Source organism: Protopterus annectens, chromosome 10.part0, assembly GCF_019279795.1.
Source record: "Protopterus annectens isolate FY-2018-M chromosome 10.part0, PAN1.0, whole genome shotgun sequence".
Lineage (NCBI taxonomy): Eukaryota > Metazoa > Chordata > Ceratodontiformes > Protopteridae > Protopterus > Protopterus annectens.
In genome coordinates this window covers 1,631,156,816-1,631,179,565 of record NC_056744.1, presented here as the reverse complement: position 1 = coordinate 1,631,179,565, position 22,750 = coordinate 1,631,156,816, and the positions used below count along the sequence as shown (strand labels likewise).

Sequence of the window (22,750 nt, the reverse complement as noted above, 5' to 3'; positions counted from 1 at the left end):
ATCACGGTTACAGGTTTTATTTCCATACCTTGCCTCCTTTCAAGGGCATGCCAGACATTCCTCCTCAACAAAGAATAGAGGCTCACAAGCAAATTTCTCTGTTACTCCAAATAGGGGCCATACAGCCGGTTCCTATGCCAGAAAGAGGCCTAGGATTTTATTCTCGCCTGTTCCTTGTACCAAAAAAGGGGAACACGTGGAGACCAATTTTGGATTTATCTATCCTCAACACTTATCTGGACATTCCCAAGTTCAAGATGTTGACGTTACAACAACTTTTACCTCTGCTGGGCAAGGATCACTGGATGGTAACTTTGGATCTCAAAGAGGCATATCTTCATGTTCCTATCAGACTAAGTTGCAGGAAGTATCTGCGTTTTCGGACTGGGACTTCTCACTATCAGTTCTCTGCATTGCCCTTTGGCTTATCTACTGCCCAGAGTATATTCGAAAGTTCTGGCTCCAGTGATAGCTTTCTTCAGGCTGAAAGGAATACAAATCTATCCTTATTTGGACGATTGCCTGATTCTGGCTCAAGGAAGGGAAGAGCTTCTTCGTCGTTTGGAATATGTGATAGCAGTGCTAAGATGCCTGGGGTATTCTGTGAACGTAATAAAGTCCAGTCTAGTACCCTCTCAAGACATGTGCTTTCTGGGTGTAAGACTGAATACAGCATCCCAGATGGCCTTTCTAACCCCGGACAAACAAAAGAATCTTTCCCTTTACTTCCATCATCTATCTCTTCAGTCCGGGCTGACTGCAAGGACAGTCCTTCAAGCCTTAGGGTTCATGGCATCTTCTATTCTGGTGCTTCCCAATGCCAAACTGCATATGAGGAAGTTGCAATGGTATCTCAAGAATGTATGGACACAGCACTGCCAGGATCTGGACACTGTCATTCCAATAATACCTTGCATTCAAAAGGAATTTTTGTGGTGGGCTCAGGAATGTCACCTAAACAAGGGACTCTCTGTGACCCGGCCAGAGGCGAGTCAAATTTTAACGACAGATGCCTCGGACAAAGCTTGGGGAGCTCATCTAAACGGAAAGTGGATACAAGGCAAGTGGCCTGTCAGACTACAGCATCTACATATCAACTTGAAGGAGATGTTAGCAGTCCAGTTTGCATTAATAGCTTTCAAGGATTTACTTCTTCCAGGGCAGGTGTTGATTCTAACAGACAACACAACTGTCATGTGGTACATCAACAAGCAAGGGGGAACACATTCTTATCCTCTATGCAGGCAAGCAATGATTTTGTGGGAGACTGCTCTCAGTTTACAACTAAGTCTTCAGGCAAGGTTTCTGCCAGGAGCACAGAACTCCTTAGCAGATGTGTTAAGCAGACAAATCATGGATCCCCACGAGTGGAAACTGGATCTTCATGTATTTCAGAAATTGACAGTGTCCTGGGGAACTCCAGACATAGATCTGTTCGCTTCTCCACTAAACCATCAGCTGCCAAAGTTTTGCACAAAGAGGTTTCATCCCACAGCCTGGAAAGTGGATGCTCTTTCTTTCATTTGGAAAAATCTTCATGTGTATGCCTTTCCACCTCTGCCTCTCCTCCCAAAGGTACTTCTGAAGGTCAGACAGGACAAGCCAAGGATGATTTTGATAGCTCCAGATTGGCCTCGGCAGCACTGGTACCCATTACTGAGAAGTCTAGTGCGGAAGCCTCCATGGCCTTTGCCTTTGATTCCACATCTGTTGTCCCAGGAGGACAGTCATTTGCTCAATGTCAAACTTCACTCTCTTCATCTAACAGCCTGGCATATTCTGTTTTAAACCATAGAGGGTCTCAACTTCCACAACAAGTTTTGAATGTGATTTTGGAAGCCAGAAGGCCTAGTACAAGGAAAGTGTACGCAGATAAATGGAAGAGATTTTTGTTTTGGAGTGCAGCTAAGGATTTGGATGTTTCTGAGCCTGATTTAAGTGTGGCTCTTCAATATCTTACTGAGTTATTAGACAAAGGTTTGTCCTTCTCTTCTATTAAGATTCATGCTGCAGCAATTTCAGCTCACTACGACTGTGACCCACCATTGTTTTCTCATCCTTTGTTCAAGCAATTTCTTAGAGGGCAAAGAATATAAGACCCCACGAAGGGCTCCTACTCCTGCTTGGGATCTCAATTTTGTGTTGGAGAAACTCACTCTACAACCTTTTGAGCCTGCAGCTACTGCTGAGTTGAAATATTTGTCATGGAAGACTGCTTTTCTGTTGGCCATTACCTCTGCAAGAAGGGTTTCTGAATTGCAGGCCCTTATGGCAGTTGAGCCTTTCTTAATTTTCCATAAGGATAGGGTATCTTTACGTACTAATCCTTCCTTTATGCCTAAAGTGGTTTCTAGTGTGGCTTTAAACCAAACTATTCATTTGCCTACTTTTATGCAAATCCCCAAAATAAAGGGGAAAAGATTTTGCACACTTTAGATGTACACAGGCAGTTGAGATATTATTTGGACAGAACTAAAGGGTTCAGGCAATCTCAGCAGTTATTAGTTTCTTTTGCTTTGTGCTCTCAGGGCAAGCCCGTGTCAAAACAAACTATTTCTAAGTGGATTGGATTTTGCATTGCTTTCTGTTATTCCCATCATGGCAAAGAGATTCCAGCTGGGATTAGGCCTCATTCCACTAGGGCTACTGCCGCTTCAACAGCTTTTTTGAGGGGGGTGGCAACTAAGGATATTTTGGAGGCAGCCACTTGGAGTTCAGTGCATACCTTCTCTAGGCATTACCACCTTCCATTGTACTCTAAATCCAGGGCTGGGTTTGCCACTGCTGTGTTGCAGGGCATTCTGGCAGCTCCTGCTTCATTATAGTTTAGCCATCCTCCCTTACCTCTGCTTTGGGATTCTACCCAAGTGTTAGGACTGCAGCAATGTGAGATGAAGAACATAGTACAGTTTTGTACCTACCATAAATGTAGATGTTCGAAGATCCACATTGCTGCAGTCCAATTTACCCTCCCTCCTTCCCCTCTGTAGTTTGAGGTGGTTGTGTGGGTTGGGTTATCCATCTGAGATATATTGTGTTTATTGTATATATTGTATATATTGTACATATTCTTGGTGTTAGGCTGGTTGGTTGTTTAGCTGTTGCCTATGGGTTTTGACCTTTTTCTTTAGGGTCTTCTGACATCTGGGGCAAGAAAAGACTGAAGATATGACGTTGGTCATGCGCATTTGTACCCTGACGTTCTGATGTCAGTCAAATGCGCCCTGACCGACGTCAGCCTTATACTCTGATATTCGGGCCGACCGAGGGACAGCGGACTACCCAAGTGTTAGGACTGCAGCAATGTGGATCTTCGAACATCTACATTTATGGTAGGTACAAAACTGTACTTTTCATCTTAAGCTGTACATATGTTACTTTCGGATTATGCTGATTGTTTGCTACTCTGTATCTTTGTATTCTATTGTTTTTTTGATATTGGAGCTTTTCTCCCTGGGACCCCACTTAAAATGGGCTCATTCTGGACCAGTGGACTTTCCCGGTAAACAAACATCAATAAATAAAAATAAACAAACAAACATAACTGCACTGTGCTCATGTTACCAGGTTCTGCATGGATTTGGGCTTCCCATATTGGGAAGCATGTCTTCTCTGATGCCAAGGGAGCTGTTTAGTTATTTCTGGATTTTGAACACTGTCCATGTGAAGCTCTGTGCATGTGTAGTTCACTGACTTGTATAGTTCACTAACTTGTTACTTAAGGCTTAATTAAGCCTGCTTTAGCACATTTTGAGAAATCCTGTAAAACGTTTATTTTGTTTGGTTTCGTTTTAATGTTAAATTATTTGTGTTTATTTATTTAAAAAGTCATAATTCTGCTTTTTTATTGACAATTCACCACAGGCAGTGTTTATTTTACATTCATATTTGTCTTTTAAACTTAAGATTTAGAAAATGTCTCTGCCCATGCCAATTGTCCAACTTGAGTTGGTCAAGTTAGCACAACAGAGAAAGAATTCTGATTCAGAGATGTGGTAAAACCAACTCATTAATGGCTCATTACCATGTCTCTAAATCTAACACTGCACTCTCAGACCTGACTATGATAGTGCTGTCCCTAGCAGCCCAACCATCTCATTGCCAAAGGCACCCAGTACAAGCACGCACACACACACACACACACACACACACACACACACACACACACACACACACACACACACACACACAGTCTCTCTCTCCCAGATATTCCCACTTCTAGCCACCCCCCCCCCAACACACACACTTCTTCAAAGTCATGGAAATAGTAACTCGTACACACACAAGCTTTCTCTTCCCTATGACCCTGAATAGTGTAAAATAGGCATGGTAAAACAAATGCATCAAATAGATGTATGGGGATCTGTGCTGAAAAGTAGCAGGACTGGTAAATGGTTCAGATGTGTGTGGCAGCTGGCAACTTTGCAATAGATGAAGTCAATATGGATGAGTTGTATGGACCAGTTTTCCTTCTTTCACTGAATTTTGTATGGACCAGTTTTCCTTCTTTCACTGAATTTCTGTTATGCTGTTTGGTTTCTGACTTTGATCCTCTTTTTACAATTATTTTCCTTTATTTTAACAGACATGCGAAGCAGCCTTTGCTACAAAAGACCGCCTGCGGGCACACATGGTACGCCATGAGGAAAAGGTGCCATGTCATGTGTGCGGGAAGCTGTTGAGTGCTGCCTACATCACAGACCACATGAAGGTGCACAGCCAGGGACCGAACCATTTATGTGATGTCTGCAGCAAAGGTGGGTACCTTGCATTTTCCCTCAGTTTCTGCTTTGCTATCCTGCATTTTCCAAGTTTAAAATGTGTCATACCACTTCAAGGTTTTGGAGGGTTTGATTGAAATGCATTGCAAAATAGGTTGATGGCCTCTCAAAATCTTCAGCAACTACTCCATAGTTACTTTTGCACATAACATTACTGTATTCTGGGAACTTGACACATTTGCTAACATTGCTAAAGTTTAAGTTATTTATTTAACTTGTCTGACAGCTAGAAACCTTATTGCTATTTTACCCAAGTAACTGGTAGGTCAGAATCAGTTTTTCCCACCCTAACTCTGCCAAAGAAAAAAAAAATGTAACCTTGAAAATGTGGCCACTCATGTGATGTCGAATACATATAAATTTTATGTTGTAAAAAATGTTCTGATTAAAGGCACTTCACAGACATGGCCACTGACTAACACATACCAAAGTTCTACTTCACTGCACTTTACTGATGTGATTGCCACTTTATTTTCAGTATTGCCTCTATAGGGCAGTATAATGAGGGGAGGACTGCTTGAGGAGGAGAGTGGATTGCATATGTTAGAAAATGAAAAAAGAAGATACTTGTGTTGGTGGAGAAGTCAGAAGAAAGACTGAAATATTTACAGATAAGGTGCAAAGGGAGGAAGAGAAGCCCCAGGTGGAGAACGCAAGGTGAGAGGAAAAGATTCTAACAGGAGCAAGATACAGACTAGAGGTGCAAGAAAACAAGGTAGTTACAAAGAAGGGAGGCTGGTAGTGATGGACATAGAGACAGTAGTTATGTGATGCTGATGGAGAAGCCCTGATGGGGGACACTGAGTGGGAAGATCTAAATCTGCTTGATTTAAAAAGTGATGGTCACATAAGTAAAATGCACATACATGATCAAAAGGTTGCTTTAATAATGAAGTGCTGATAAAAAAACAAATAAAAGATAAGCACTTTTATCTTCTTAATGAAAACTCCTTCATGCTTTTGTCTGAAGAAGTTTTCATTAAGAAGATGAAAGCGCACATGTTTTAGTTGTTTTTATCAGCATTTCAGTATTAAAGCAACCCTTTTATCATGAATTGTGACTCGAGGTGTACTGTGTCCATACTTTTGAACTACCTTGGTTTGCACTTTGTTCTTTGTGGATTAAAACGCACATACACGTGTTGCACACACATGCACTGTTAGACACACTCCCAATTGTACGTACTAAATTGTAAGTTTAACAAATACATATTTGAAAAAGCAGATATGAACAGTGTGTGTGATAGTCTAGCCTGTGGTGTACATATGGATTATACTTTTTTTATTTTTCTGCTGTCTTGTTGATCATTGCATTAGTCCTCCTCGGGTCACTCAAACCATTTGTTCCTCATCATTATATATATATATATATATATATATATATATATATATATATATATATATATATATATATATATATATATATATATATATATATATATATGTGTGTGTGTGTGTGTGTGTGCGTATGTATATATATATATATATATATATATATATATGGGTCTTGCACGAACGCACTTTTCACAGATTCGCGAATGGGTGGGCATACTTACGCGAAAATGCTTTTTGCCAAAGCAGCGTTTTCCCATAAGTATGCCTGTTGTGCCGGTCGTACTATGGTGCGGATGAGGGAAAATTCCCTTTTCCCCACTGTAGTGCAATCTCGAAGTGAGAATATTAAAGTGGGGGGGCGCAACCCCCCACATGGGGGGGTGCAGTAGATTTAATGTTTTTTTTTTTTTACTACACTTTACCAAAAGCGCTTTCGTTAAAGTGTGTTCCGTGATAGTGGATTCGGACTGTTGAACTTTCGTTCAACAGTCCTAGATCCATATATATATATATATATATATATATATATATATGTATATAGTTACAGCCCTGTCCCCAAATCGGACTTGGTGAAGCAACTGGGAGGGGCATGTCTTCTCAAGCAGCTTCAATTCCCCAGTAGTCTTGAGTAATGGTTTCCCCAGTCTTCACCAGGAAAATCACACAACCTAATGTGCTCCTGAATGCAAACATCACGCCCCATCCCCACCCTCCTGGGGCGATGTGTGGGCCACAACCTTTCACTACTCTACCTCCCTGGCGTTGCACCAGTGCTGTGACTGATAATCAGGCTGGTCACCTGAGTCGCTGTCTGGCTCAATTCCAATGCAGTACAGATCCAGGCAGACATATGGAGTTACTTGTAATCCATCTGAAATCTGCATTTGTTCTTTAGCTGCCCCCCTGTATACTGATTCCATACCTTGAAAATTTGACATGGGTTATTGGTGGGAAGAGGGCACCTATCCCTCTTTTCTGCTGAGCCAAGCTTGAGTAGTGACCATAGGAATAGCGAGGGAAGGAAGGAATGAATGGGATGGTGAATAGTATGCTTACTTCCTTAGGATATTTAGTTGAAAGAGATTATTGTAGATGTACTGATATTGATGGGAGAGCTACAGTGAGCCTTCTGCTTACTACGTAGTAAGAGAGCCTTCTGGAGCAGTGTCGCACACTGCCCAGAATTGATTTCTTCTGCAGGACCTGCACCCCTCATGCATGCCTTTCCTGTCCTAGGGAAGGACATGCAGTGGGCTGCACTGGATATCATAGTTTCTGCTTCTGACCCACCCACAGTCCTGCTGTCTGTGGACAACAACCCTTGCAAGTCCCTGGTCTCCACTGAGAATTGACTTTAAGAGTGTATCCTTGCACTCCTCACTCCGCCTGGATGAGAATTTCCTGCCTGTGTGAAGCCCCAGAGTTGCTATTCAGACTCTGGTCACCTGAGCCATAATCAGAGTTATATTTCTGTATGCCACTGGCAGAGTCATAAGGGCATGTCTAGTTGTCTGTCAGATACTGTTTTAGTTTTTTGTTACACTGAGAGATTTTTTGACTACATAGACTTATTTAGTGAATCACCAGGGTGATTCATTTATAAATGTTTTAGATTCTGATTGCAGAATTGGAATGCTGTGTTTGGGATGTGTCTTTGTAAGTAGAAGAATCAAATTTTGTTGTAGTAAAAACTAGCTAATAAAAGGCTGACCTCGGGAAACGGAGCACTAGGCAAAAGACTTCTTAGGTTCTTCACAATTCACTCCCCATACTACCCAGAGACCCTCATTGTCTCCTTTCAAAAGCCCCTCCATGCACACATCTACACACACACACACACACACACACACACACACACACACCATCCAGATAATTACTTTTTTCTTCTTTCTTTTTTTTTCAAATATGTTTTTATTGCATTTTGTCTTATTTTAATACAAGAAAAGAATATCACAGAAAAAATATAAGAACAGGTACTAGGAATATCAAGTTGGAGTAATCCTATTAAAGTATATGTAGCATGAACCATCAGTGTTAAACTAACAATATGCAAAATGAATTAACAATCAAGCAGGTCATATTGAGCTATAATACAGAAAACTACACAGAGATAATATACAACATATTTAAATCTGACATTAAAACACTTGCATCAAGACATTGTAGCCTACCTAACGTACGTTATATATCTTGTACTAACTATATACACTATATACATTGATGTCACCTTGAATGTTCATCTTATATGTATTACCCTCACCTGCCCATTGTTGTTGTGGGTAAACATTTTACAATACTGAATATCTTTAGTTTCCCTTATTTACATAGAATAATACTGATGTTGTAGTCCCTTATTCATAAATCAGTTTTGACCTAAGATTTCTATAAGCGTTCTCCAATGTTTCTGATAGTAGGATAGTTTTCTTTGGCTTCTTGTAATAAGTTATAGCCATTCCTTTAAATTCTTCCCATGTGATTTTGCTTCTATCTAACCAGTTTTGGGGTATGTATGATTTCATCATTGCACACAGTGTGGCTGTGATGTGTTTATTTTCATAGGAAAAATTGGTAGGGAATACATGTAAAATTGCCATTTCACATGACAGGGATGATTTAGTGTATCCCTTTTTTTCCACTTTTTCTTCTTTCTTTCAAACTTTGCCTTACGCTTTGGCTTCTTCCTCTTTGCTTTTACACACCCTAACTGGCCTGTACTGCACTGTAATTACTGTAAAATAAATAACTGAATTAAGCCAGAGATATAGGGACTGCCAGGCGTCCAGAAACCATAGCATTCTAGATGATCTTAGATGTAGGTTAAAGCTTTCTTCCAACCTTTTGATCCATTGTTGACCTGCACAAAAATCATGAGTCAGGAAATTTACCCTGGGATTCATTAATGCTTATACCACGTGTGCACTGTTCTGAGTGAACAGACAACACAAGCAAACCTCCCACGATCGTCCTCTTAATTTTACTTTTCCTACTGATTTTCTTGCAGCCTTAAATGTCAGAGGGATTCATAACGGTTACCACAAACTGTAAACTATATGTACTCTTAGTTTAATATTTCTGAGTGATTAGAAAGCACAAAAAAATGTGGTAGTGATGTTCTTGAGTACAGATCATGTACACGAAGTATAGGCATTACTGAATTTGGCCACTAGTTTTATTTTTTTCTTTGAAGGAAGAAATAAGGTGTGTCTAAGGCTTATTGTTCAAAGCTGAAAAAGTAGAAGTTATCAACAAAACTAAGAAAACAGACCCTAGTTAATGCTTGAACCATATCTGGAAATAGTGCCCCCCCCCCATTTTAGGCTGAGATGAAAATAAAATAAAAAATGTCAACAGTCATATATTTCAAGTTATTGGTGTCAAATCTATATGTTGCATACTACCGCCTCGCCTTTACCTCCACCTCCACCTCCAAAAGACAGCTACCTTCTATGTACCCCTGTGATGACAGACTGTGATGAAAGTGAAAGAACAAATAGCCACTATAGTATATTTCAACTTGCGTCATGTCACACAGATATACATACACAGCATGCCTACTTACCTCTATCCCCCAAAAGACAGATACTTGTATACATGTATTATATTTGATGTATGTATGTGGAAAGTGAAAAATACTGGACTCACTAATATATTCTAACTTGTTGCACCTAGACAAGCACAGTGCTGCTGTACAAGCTGTAGCAATCTTCTTTGTACCTCTGAGGTTTGATTGTGAGGAAAAGTTAAACGAGTAATTACCTTAATAATAACAGCCCACACACAAACTATAGTGATCTTCTCTGTACATCTTTGTTCATGGCCAGTTTTAGACTAGGTGGGGCCCCAGGGCAGTAGTAGAGGATGGGGCCCCATAAAAAGATTGTGTAAAATTACCTTAGAAGTTGGTGATCAGGTCCCCAGAAGCACTGACTGTAATGCACTTTATACTTTATTTTTGAAATATAGTTTTTCTTTCTAAAGTAATAAATGTGTATGTCAATCCCCAGTATCATGTGTGCCTAGAGATAAAATCACTCATACTTTTCACATGCAAATACATAATTTGGCACTGGCCCTGACAACCCTCTTTTATCACAGTAGCGTACACACACACACACACACCTCGCGCTGCACAGTTAATCTGCAGGCAGATTGAAGGAGTGACAGTTCACCTGTGCCACGTCTTTGGGATGCGGTAAGAAAGTAGAGCATCAGGATAAAAGCTACATAGAGATAGGGAGGACATGCAGGCTCCACATAATAGGAACCACAGCCAAGAACTCAAGAAGACAACTAGGAGCTGTGAGATGACAGTTATTCTTGCTGCACCATTGTGTTGGTAATTAGTTGTTTTCACATGCATCCTGCTCATACCACCAGATAGCCACTTGTTGTGTGCATTGCACTTTGATTGATTGATGAAAAATAAAATAAATTGACTAACATGTTACTCTTAGATTTACTGCGGCACTCCATCCACACTTAAACATACACAAATATAGTCATAAGCCATATAAATATTTGTTTTACACTGATTTCAGCAAATGTAGCACATTGTGTGCACTGTTCCTGCTAAACAGATCAATCAATAACAGAGGTAAGCCACTTTTTCTCCCTAAGACATTAAGCATCAGCTACAGCACTTTATTGATGGTGTACACCTCAGATGTTTGTCTTATTTGTGATTTGAAAAACAGTGACTGTAATAAAGAATTCCAGCTAGCTCCATACAGACTGCACACTACTGCTGCCAAGCTAGATTAATAGCTGTTTAACTTGAGCATGACAACAGGGTCATTCATTTTTATCCACATTGGTTGCCTCCATATATAGCAATTATAGCTGCTTTGATTGGGTACACCTCAGATATGTGATTATAATAGCTAAAGTATTGTTTTTCAAGTTTGTTTCACACGAAGCAACCAAAACTACATATTTCAGCTTACGTCACAAAATGCCAGATTAATTGCTATTTAACATCAGCAAAACAGCAAAATCAGTCACTTTTATCTGCAATCCATTCCTGTACCCAGAAGTTTTAGCCACTTTGTTGACCATGTACCCCTTTGGTAAAGATTGTGATAAAAGTGAATTAATAGTAATAATGGCCACAGAAATGTATTTCAGATTTTTTCACACAAATAGTAACCACAGCAAACTGTTTCAGTGGCAAGCCAGAATAATGTTGTCAAACTCGAGCAAACAACAGCAGGCTGAATCATTTTCATGTGATAAAAGTAAAAAAAAATGACACCAGAAATATGTTTCAGCTTAGTTTCACATAAGTATTCCTAGTGCAGAATCATAATAATGACTTTCAAACTTGAGCAAACTGTAGCAGGCAAAATCATTTTCAGCCACCAACAACCCCCCAATCTCAGTAGTTATAGGTAGTTTAATGGCAGTATACCTCTCAGATGTCCAGTTGTAATAAAATAAAATAAAATTGATAGCCACAGTAATTTATGTCAACTCTGTTTCACACAGACAGTGGCCAGCCACAAGAAATTATTCCAACATGTTTCACACAAGTACACATTACAGCTGTAAACCTGCATTCACTGCCTATCATATCTGATTTCCTGGCAGGATTAAAACATATTTGCCTACTGTAATTAATTAAATCCTGACTGAGCTGTACCCTGACCTCACTCAGCTGCCAGACTTCAGAGACATCAAAGGACCTCTTGACTGATTGCCTAAATTGCAGATGGGACAGAGCAGGAAGCCATCTTTCCCACATGGAAGCGCAACCACAACTGCTCTTGAATAGGGATGTGGTGGACCTTGAAAATAGAGAAGTACAGTTGGAGAAAAGTGCTCCTAACCTGAATGGTGCCCCAGGCAGTCATGAGTTAGTGTTGTTTAGAGTAACACAGTGGTGTCCTCTGTTTTGCTGAACAGATGTAAAATGTGTTATCTTGTTATATCATTATTCAGATTTATTTAGATGTTTTGATTGAATAATGGGCAAAATTAGTCAGGCCTGTTGCTGGGTTAGGGTGTTTGCCTCATTTCAGATTGCACAATAGACAAATGGAGACTCTAGGAAATCAAAGTGAGTTCTGTACAGTGAAGCTCATCAACATCTCGTAGACTTAATCTTTGGTGCTGAACTACCAGAGACCATTTTCAGTTTTTCTTTCTGGAATTAATCAGATATTATGACAGTCATCTAAACTGTCCTGATGCAACACTGATAACTTTAAAGGTAGGTCACATCCCATCCACTGACTTACACATTTATATTGAAAATGACAGTCTTTGAGATAAGAAGTGGCTTGTTAACTGTATGTTCTAAGAGCCCAGAAGTTGTAAAAAAAAAAAAAAAGTTAAAGAATTTTGTTTTTCGTGTGTTTGTATCTGTTTTAATGGCAGGAGTTAACCATTTTAGGCTTGCTGAAAAAAACAGTCTGAATGTGCTGCTGTATATTTTGTGCTTTGAAAACATTTCAGAAGCTTTTTCCTACATTAGCATTGCACTTCAGGAGAAATGTTATTTTAACTCAGGGTGATTGGGTAGGAGGCATCAATGACGGATTGCCTATTAATGTGGGAGAAGGGTTAAATCATGACCGCTGTTCTCTGTCAGTTTATGTAGGCTGCCACCATAACTTTTTGCTAGGAGTATAACATTTAATTTTTAATCCCTTTTTTACTTTGGGTCACTAGTTTTAAACAAAAATGTCATATGTTTTGTAGATCCAGAAAGTCTTATAAAAATGAATGTCATCAATGAAAAGTTTAAATATATTTGATATTAGATAATAGAATATGAAAATATTAAATGTCTAGTTACAGTAAACACTAGAGTTTCATTCACAATAAATATTAAAAATAACACATTGGGCAGGTTCACACAGTTACAGAAAAACAATACTTAACTGATTTAACTGTATTTTCCTAACTGATCTAAAGAATTATTATTCTCTGGTTCACTTACAAGGCAGGATGAAGTAGGTGAGGGGTCCTTTCTTGGTAGGATGCAAGAACAGAGTGCTCTGAGACTTCAGTCTCACCTAGTATTAAACATTATTTTTAGCCTAGATTACAGAATGACATCACATACATCTGGTCATCTGATTTCTGCTTCCCATGGTTCCCCCTTGGCTAGAAGCTGTCAGGATTCATCACTTCCATGTCAGTAATACACACACACACACACACACACACACACACACACACACACACACACACACACACACACACACACACACACACACACAGCCTTGCTAAGATTTGATGTAACTTCTGGAAATCATAAAACACTTCCACTTTTCCTGTAGGAGCTAATAAACCACACTTCTTATAGGCATTCCATCTGTGGCTTCATTCAAAACTGTGAGATAACATCTTTATGGCCTAGGCCACTACTTTAATTTCTTACTATTTTCAGAGTTTAAGATTGACTTCTTCTGTTCCAGTGTCCTCTGTTAAAATGTATACATTTGAAAGTTGCAATAATACATATATATTTCTTTTTCTGTCCTGCAGGGCACACTGTTAGTACATTTTTAATGCAAGCATCTGTACAAATCAGCTATTTATTTATTTATTTATTGCATTTGTTTACCAGGAAAGTCTACTAGGCCTGGAGGAGCCCATTTTCAGTGGAGGCCCGGGGAGAAAAGCTACACATTATTACATACAATTAACAAAATAAAACATTGTAGATGCATGAATAAAACAGATGTAGTATTATATACAATTAGTTAGAACAATTGTTGATATATAAAAATGTGCAAACAGTAGAAAGGATAAGACAATTAGCAGAGTTGACATTCCAATAATACATAGAAAATACATAATTTTTTATTTTTTTTTTGTTTGTTTTTAAGTGACAGCATAAATGGAAACAGAAGTATGAAAGTCAGAGTAGAAGAAGAAAGTCACTTAGCAGTATATATGAGTAGAGAAAGACAATAGTATCTACATGTGAGTGAGTAGGATTCAAAGTAGAGAGGCGTAAATTACAGGGTGAAGCCGGTGAGCCGACTCTTATCGGAATGAAAAGCTGGAGAGAGGAGGGGTGAGAAGGTACAGAGAGAAGTGTGGGAGAGATTAGAGAATATAAACAGGTTCCATAGTGGGAAGTTAGGTGTTGGGATTTTTCAGTGGGGTACAGGAGCATCACCAGTTAGACATTAAATGTAATTTTAGGGATTTTTTAAAAGAAGCAGAATTACAGGTTATACAAGTGACACATAATTCTTTACAAAATTCTGTGCTGTCATATATTACACATCCACTGCCCTACTTCTTCTTGCATAGTTAGCAGTACCTCATATTATCACAGGTAGTCCAACAGGGACCCATTATTGATATGCAGGATATAAGGAAAAAAATCAATGCAAGGCAGTGATTTGAGTTGTCACTTGTATACTTGGATTTGCTCTAAAGCAAGAAACACGCTTCTGCATCATGTTGATAATGCCAGGAAACCAGTGTTAACAGGGGGCTGCTCATGATGTGGAAGTTTGGTTAGATAGGAGTACCTTCCTGTTTCGTGTAGGAATTGGAGGGCAAATTGATAAAATTGTAACACCTTGTACAGCTTGAGTATGGTTGGGACAGAGGTTCAGGCAGAATTGGATGCTGTTAGGGAAGTAAAGCACAGGAACCAGATAGGTTGCCTCCCAGAGTCCTCAGAAATATGGTCAGTTTGTTGGATAACCCCTTGATAAATTTGTTCATCAGGTGCCAGAGGACTAAAGGGCAATATATGTGGTGACCTTATGCAAGGGAAGAGCAAAAAACATCTGGGGGTCTACAGATCTCTGTTAGGTTAACAACAGTGGTAGGGAAACTCATGCAGCGAATCCTGATGGGAAAGCTCTTAGCATTTCTGTATGGCTGTGCCCTCTCCATGATAGTAACTAACATAGGCTCGCTGGCAGGAGCAGTTGTGTCAAACCTGATTCAGTTTTATGTCTGGTGTATTGGTAGACCCCAATAGTGGTACTGATGGACAGAATCTGTCTGGATTTCATCAAGGCCTTGGACTGTGTCTTATGCAGGAGGATCATACAAAAACTGGAGAGATTGTGGTAGGACCATGACTGAGCAGCTGGATTGCTACATGAATGGTAGGACACAGATGGGTGAAGTGAAAAGGACAATGTTAGGAGTTAGTGTCTAGTGGTCTGTCCTGGGTCCACTGTTCTTTACTGTGTTTGAGACATGTCTGAGAGAATAGCTAATAGTGTTAAACTCTTTGCTGATGACACAAAGGTAGGTACAGCGGGGGAGGAGGGGGGATTAAGTGAAGAATTTGGAAAGGCTGACTATGTAGGCAGTAGAGTGACAGCTGAGGTTCAGTGCAAAGTACTGTGCTTGGACCACGTCCACTCTTAGCTGATGTTTCATATGAGAGTTAAAATTATGTAAACTGAGCAGGAAAAGGATCTGCGGATGTTGATCACCCTTGTATCAGACCACTGGGACAGAGTGAGAGGGGAGTGGCAGTAGCAGAAGACCGAATGCTGGGGTAGTTCCTCACAGGATCCGTTCTAGTAAGAAACAGCTAATTCTTCCATTTTACACAGCTTTCATTAGACCATGCCTTGAGTAGTGCTGCAGTTCTGAAAGCCATACAAGAAAAAAAAATCAGGCTTCTGGAAGGAGTTCAGTGGATAGCTGCCAGAATAATGCATGGATTGGAGGGAAAGGCATATTACCAGATGCTGGAGGAGCTACAACTGTTCTCACTTAAAATGCAGAAGGTGAGGGGACATGCTATTGGTGTACATGATCATGTCATGGAGATGTGAAGGAGCTGGTCTGAGCATTGAGAAAGGGGCACAGGCAGCAGATTACAGCGATTTAGACCTCCCTAAATCTCCAGAAGTACTTTTTCTCAGAGGGTTGCAATTATGTGGAATGGAATGCTTGACTAGAGGGCGGAGAGGAGCTCCACAGAGGCATTCAGGAAAGAATGTGACAGGTGAAAAAAGCATAAGCCGGCAGTAAAATGTTAAGGCACTTACAGGGCAAACTAGCTAGGCTTATTGCCTTTTGCTAACATACTAATGTAATGTAATAGCTTAGTGTAGCTAGCTAGCCAGCATGGTTTGGGCAGATAGGAGGAAGCCACGGTACCTGGAGGAAATCCTTCAGACAAAGGGAGAAAATGCAGAGCTCCATACCGTGACCAGAATTCAGGATTTAACCTCAAACTCTAGAGCTGTGAGGGGGGATTTTTTCTACTAAAACAACATTCTGCCACTTTTTAGCACAGGAATCTCTAATGACAGTTATTTGGGCTTCGTTGTCTGTAGAGAGAAATTGGGCTTTTAAAAGAACAGTACAAATAGAAGAAAGAACAATAATCAGAAAAGAAACATCTTAAGAAAGTAGATGGAAAACCATTTAGGGTTCATTTAATTAAAAAAATGTCAAAGCAAGGGTTAAAAAGAAAGAAAACAAAAAAGACAACCCACTAGACTGTGTGCTTCTGAATATTTCAAAATGATGCTGTAGACTTTTTTTTTTATTTCTAATATCCCAAGTCTCTCAACTTAGGCCATATTTCTGCCATTCCTTAAAGAGTCAAAAGTCTCGGTTAAGAACAAAGGGGAAAATGAGATGCACCTTAGAGTCACTAAATAGAGCTTCTGCTTGCAGGAAAATAGCTTACTGGGAAAGCTTGGAAATGCCGCCCTCCTTGGTGATGGTCCCTTGTGTGTGTGTGTGTGTGTGTATTTATTTATTTTTATTGTTTAACTTGAAATAGCTTATGTTGAAGACTGTCTGTTGAGATCAGTGTTTTACTTCACCACCAGTTATTCAGTCCGATTTTCTGGGTTATTATTTATGAGATCTGTTTTTGCGTCAGATTTAAAGAAACTTCCTCTTACTTTAGTTTCAGAGTTGTGAATATAATTCTGAGAGCACATGGTTGAATACAAGGGGGAGGGGAATTAATGTTATCTCCAGTTTGCAATGATCTGGAGGAAGGATAATTTGGGGGGATGCAGTGAGCAAATACCATCTACGTGGTGGGATATGGGAAGGTGAGGCACTTCACAGAACTCTTCCTGTTAGAAACTAATTTTCAATCCCATTCATTCCATTAGTTTCAGAACTGTATATTTTGGAATTGTTCGATAAAAGGTTGAGCATGTGTATCATGATTATACAATGGCATGTTTTAGAACATTTTTCCTTGATAATTCCCTTTACGTTTTTTGCACTTTTTTTGTATAGCATCCCTATTGCATGTCATGAGCAAAATCACTTTCTGGCCTGTTTGCCCTTGACAAACATTTTCCCATTTATTTGGCTTTGTGTGGCAGTTCTCATTTTTTATAGTGTTTCTTTCTTTCTCAGTCATTTAGGAGGATCATATCCCATGCTTACTTGTTGGAATGGCTCAAGAGGCTTTTTCCTTAAGTTTTAACCTGCTCTTGTCTTTTGCCTCTGTCAAGTCATTGCTCTCAGCTTTTTGTTTGCCTGTGTTCTGTGTGCTTTCCTTTGCATTCTGGACCTGCGTGTTTTCCGTTCTAGTCTTTGTGTTACTAGTAAAGCTGTTTATGAAATGTATGATAGATTTGAATAGATAGAAATGCATGATGGATCAAGAAGCTGTATAGAATATGTGGTGGGTCAAAAGCAACCATATTATTGTACGTTTCCAGTACAGCAATTCATGTCTGGCATATGTAACCTTAACTGCTTAATTTAAACTGAAGTAAGTATGTTGATCTATTTGAAATAGTTATCACATTAAGGCACTCCAGGACTTGTATATTAGTGAGACATCCTGTTGCTTGCTTTCAGAGGCTTGTCATTACTCCTTTGTGTAAAGTGACCTGCATAACAGAGGCAGCTGAGGAGCATAAATAAATCACATACTGTAGCTTTTTAGCTACACATTCAGCAATTTTCCATGTTAATTAGTACCCGTTTCTTTTTACCTTTTTCTTTGTTCCTGTTTTCTATTGGGAGTACACAATGGGTCACTGGCAAAAGAAACACAACTTGTTGCAGTCTGCAGCAGTCACTGGAGTGTATCCAACCTCCGGAGTTAAGCCTGATTCTAAGGCCAAGTTTGCAAGTGCACAATGCATTTCTAGCAGTGATTTAAGCAGTTAATGAGCACAGTATTATGATGTACGTACTAGAGACAATTGTCCCTCACACACGATTAACTTGCATGTTAATAAATTTCAGCTGAGTGTCCTTTAACCAGCATCAGTGGTACCTTACCGTGTACCTCATAGGTGATGCACAAGGTGTGCTCTGAAGCAACATAGAAATGTGTCACCTGTTGTGCCTTATTGTGTCAGTAAGATTTTTTGAGGGATGGGTTAAACCACGTTATTGAGTCAATTTTTTTTCATTGGGGTTTAAGCATGCTTGTTTGGCTTTCCACGCAGGTTTCACCACAGCGGCCTACCTCAGAGTCCACGCTCTAAAGCACCATGGGCTCGCGGCGCCGCGACAAGACCGCTTCATTTGCAAGCTCTGTGGCGTGCACTGTAAGACCCCGACGCAGCTGAATGGGCACATGCAGACACACACTGGCGGGATGGGTGGCAGAGAGGCCTCAACCCCCGGCTTACTCTCCAGCGCGACCTCTGAGGCTGAACCGCTGCGGTGAAATGAAACCAGGCAAGGCAGACTTTTCATTTGTTTGTTTTAACTTGTAACTTTGTAGGTAAAGCATTTTTTCACAATGTGTCCTGCTGAATATTATTTATCCTAGAAAGTATGTCAGCCCTGAGATGCTGTGATGCTGATTTTCTTTTTGTAGTTTGTTTTTATTGTATAATTGGGGTTACCACCTCTCCATCTTATTTGCAGCACTGCTGTGGCTTGGACGTTTGTGTCCTGTTTGAACAGGGGGCACATATGTTTTGATACTTGAGAAAGTTCTTTCCAACTTTTCTCTAAATTTCAGAGAAAACGGTATTACAATTGAAGTACCTTATTATGACATACTATAAACAGCAATAACAAGTAATATAGCACTGTAAGCTCCGTGGCGCGTGCTATAACTGCGTAATGCTATGCATTGAAAACTTGGCATTTATATTGATAAGCATATGGATTGTTGTTTGAACAACTTTCCACTTTGATAAGAAATTTCCTTCTTCTGGCATGTGGAAGAGATGGTAACCCCAAGTAGTATACTCCTGAAATGTTGTTTTTCTTTTTTTCATTTTTTCCTAGTTTTTTGTAGTAGATGTAATAGTTTGGTGCAGTCCATTTTTGGTTTTAGAAAAATTAATGACTGTAGCAAAAAAAACAAAAAGCTTCTCAGCGTACAACATGATGGAGCCATCCTGGTACAGAAGTCCACTGGTTCTGCAGGTACCTCCTGTGCTGACATATTTGGAGGCAACAGGAGTCAAGGGGGTTGAAAGACTATTTCACTGCTCAGCCTGTCTCCAGATATTACTCCTTTTTATTTCTACACTGTCTATTCAGTGTGCCTTCACAGTTCACTTCATACATCACACACAATTCAGTGTGCATTCAGTCTGTGGCCATTTCAAATCACCTTTGTGTTTTTGTTTTGTTTTTTTTAGCTTCTGAAATAAAATTTAAAACTGACATTATCTGATTTTTTAATGTCCTGTATGGCCTTTGGGAATTTGAAAATCATATTGTGCTGTTACTTGGCAGATGTGTACTTTTGTGTCTGGGTAAGCTCTTGACCTTTTCTTATACACTTTACAAGGTTTGCATTCCCATGGCAACCCAATCAAATCAAGACTTGTATATATGTATATTCTGATTGCTTTACAACTTGAAAGGGGGAGAATCTCAGAGACCAGTATTCTAACCAGATCACAGCACAGTTTCCTGAACGGTTTGTCGTGGATATTGACTCAGTGCATTAAGATAACATTTTTTATTGATTTTTTTTTTTATTGATGCCCTGTTAGATAGTTACAGGGCTTTGCTTTCTCTTTCATGTATTTATTTAATTTTTGTTCAGCACCTAATTAAGATGTGACCCTGGACTGATTGGCCTTTCATCAAGGTAGTCTGTTAAGAATGCTTCATTTTTGTTGTCAGTGCTGTTTTTTTTTTTTACTGGAATATAGTCATTTGATTGAAAACACAAAATATTAAAAACCTATTTAATGCTGAGGGCAAGCCCTTCTGCACTCCCATGTGAGGAACTGTGCCTCCATATCCCCTGCTAATTGTGTATACCAGCATTGGGATCACACAACAGTGGGGTAAGGGAAAAAAGCCAATTTTCAATATTTTGCGTTTTTAATCAAATGAATGTATTCCTTTTTAACCACATACCTACCAAGGCTGCCTTATTCTGTACTGTCTGCTTCCCCACTTAAGACAGTGATTGTTTTTACCCTTTTATGTACATTGGCTATTTATTTGCTTTTGCCTACCAAGAATGTCTAACTGGGTGGAAACCCCTTTTCAGCAGACATCCTGGAAGAAAAGCTGCACTTTTACAAATCCACATATATAAGTACAGCAGTAACAAAGAAAGTAACAATCCAGTAAATGCATTATACAAAGCGTACTGATTTTACAGACACTGTTAGCAAATACAATATTAGCAAAGATGCCAAAAACCCAAGAAATGTTTTATACACAAAATGGACTGTTTTTACAGATACTCTACCATAGCACACAAGACACATGTACAGTAGTTTATCAGTCTGAGTTAAATAAATGGTGAGTAGACAATGGAGAAAGAGTGACAGGCATATTGAAAGTGAAATGGAAAGAGAGAGATGTTAGCGAACATAGGTGTATGTCCAGGTCACAAGTAATAGTAATAGAGATGGTGTTAAGTGGGTGTAAGGATATTTTACATGTTTGTGTACAGACTGTTTAGCTAAAGTGAAGCATGAACACAACCATGAGTCTTTGAGGTGTTGTTTCATGTGACGTTTAAGGATTTATAGTTGTTTATTTCACATTGTGGAAAATAGAGTTCCGTACCTTTGTGACATGAGAAGAGACTTGCAGTGTTGTTGGACTTGCATGGTAATAATAGTAGTGTGTCTGTAGAACTGCATGTTATGTTCTAAGGATAGAGAATGAGCGATAGTACTGAGTGAAGGACATTTTTCTGGATGGTACATTAAAGTAAGTTCTATGAGTAGTTGTGATAATGTTAGGCAGTGGGGCAGTTCTCTCCAGTTTAGGTATTTCGGGGCAGATCTGTAGGGCATGTTTGCTACTTATTTAGCTCCATTCTTGTAGCAGGTAACTGTTTGAAATATCAGGACATGCTTGAGCGAGTCCTGTAACATGGAGACAGAATTGCTGAAAATACAGACTTAACATGTACTAAGTCCGAGATTTACCTTTTCACAGAATATTCCCTTTTCTCAGAGGTATGGCAGTCTCGAGTTGATATTTAGAAGTTTGTGGGGTGGGGTTGTCCCCCACATGGTGTGGAGGGGGACTTGCCACCCTGGAAAAAAGAAATTTAAAATAGAAGATTAACATTTGATAATTTGCCTTTTTCCTGAATTTTCAGTCTTTTTTTCTGTTTGTTGGCATGTAGCATTTCAAGTTCTGACATTTCAGTAGGGAGCCATTTGTAGTATGTTTCTAGCATGTTTAGTTGTGTGACTTACAAGTTAACAAATACTAGGGCAATGTATAGGAGAGTTGGAAGCAGCAGGGCTGAGGCAGTAGCTTTCCTGGGATGATCTGTCAGGTAAGGTTTGATGTGGTTGGAGGTTCATAGTTTTTTGTTTTGTTTTGTTTTCTTCAGGTTTTGGCCTTCTCATGCTTTATGTGGAGGGCAAATTTTGTATCTTTTGCAATCTCAATTTTGACATGATCTGTAGGATTAATGGCGAATTGTGTTTTTTGGTTTGAGTATTGCTTAAAGATGAAACGTTTTAATTGTATTGGGGCTTAGTAGGTGTTGTGAACTGATGATCCATGACTCAGTGGATGAGAGGGAATCTGTGGTTATCAGTTGTTGTTCTGTTAAGTTTGTGGCAGTGCAAGTAAGTGTGGAGTCATCAGTATACTGAAGTATGGTTGCCTGTCTCCTTGCTATATGGAGATCATTACTCCGCACATCAAACAGTAAAGGATCAAGGTTGGACCCCCTTGGATACACTTGTGTGTACAGAAAGAAAGGAGGAGCAGTTTTGCCATTTTACTGCCTATAGCCTTTATCTGAAGTAGCTGTTTAAGCCAGACGAGTAGTGAGCTGTTTAATCATGGATGTGAGTTTTTTTTGTAGTTTTTTTTTTTTGGGGGGGGGGGGGGTAATAATGTCAGTTGCTTTCGACAGATGTTGGAGTAGTGGTGACACTAAGTTACCCTTCACTGTTTTAAGTTCATAGGTAAATTACTAGGCTGTCAGTCTGTAGATTGTTAGAAGCCTAGCCAATAACCAGAGGTCAGAACTAAATCTTGTACCTGAAAGGTAAAGACTTAAACCATTATGCCAAACCCACTCGCTGTCACTGATAGTGGTGGTGAAGCTTATAAGAGCTGCAGTGGTGCTGTAACATGGGCAGAAGCCTTACTATGTGGGTGGTAGTAAGTTGTTTGTAGCGATATAATTAAGCATCTGGAACTGCTATGACGTGGGCAGATGCCTTTACTATGTGGGTGGTAGTTAGTTGTTTGTAGTGATATAATTAAGCATCTGGAATTGAATACATTTCTCCAGGACTTTG

At 39.5% G+C, this 22,750-nt stretch overlaps 1 protein-coding gene across 3 annotated transcripts in view; it reads left to right on the top strand.

Moving 5' to 3' along the window:
• The window catches only part of MAZ (MYC associated zinc finger protein), a 520,299-nt gene that overhangs the window by 442,619 nt on the left and 54,930 nt on the right, over positions 1-22,750 (top strand). For 2 of the 3 annotated variants that reach the window (XM_044086336.1, XM_044086335.1), the window contains exons 5-6: positions 4,586-4,757; positions 18,491-18,725. In XM_044086336.1, coding sequence (XP_043942271.1) covers positions 4,586-4,757; positions 18,491-18,714 — 396 coding nt within the window. In that variant the 3' untranslated portion in view covers positions 18,715-18,725. The remainder of the gene's footprint in view (positions 1-4,585; positions 4,758-18,490; positions 18,726-22,750) is intronic. The other variant, XM_044086337.1, reaches the window with a different exon arrangement.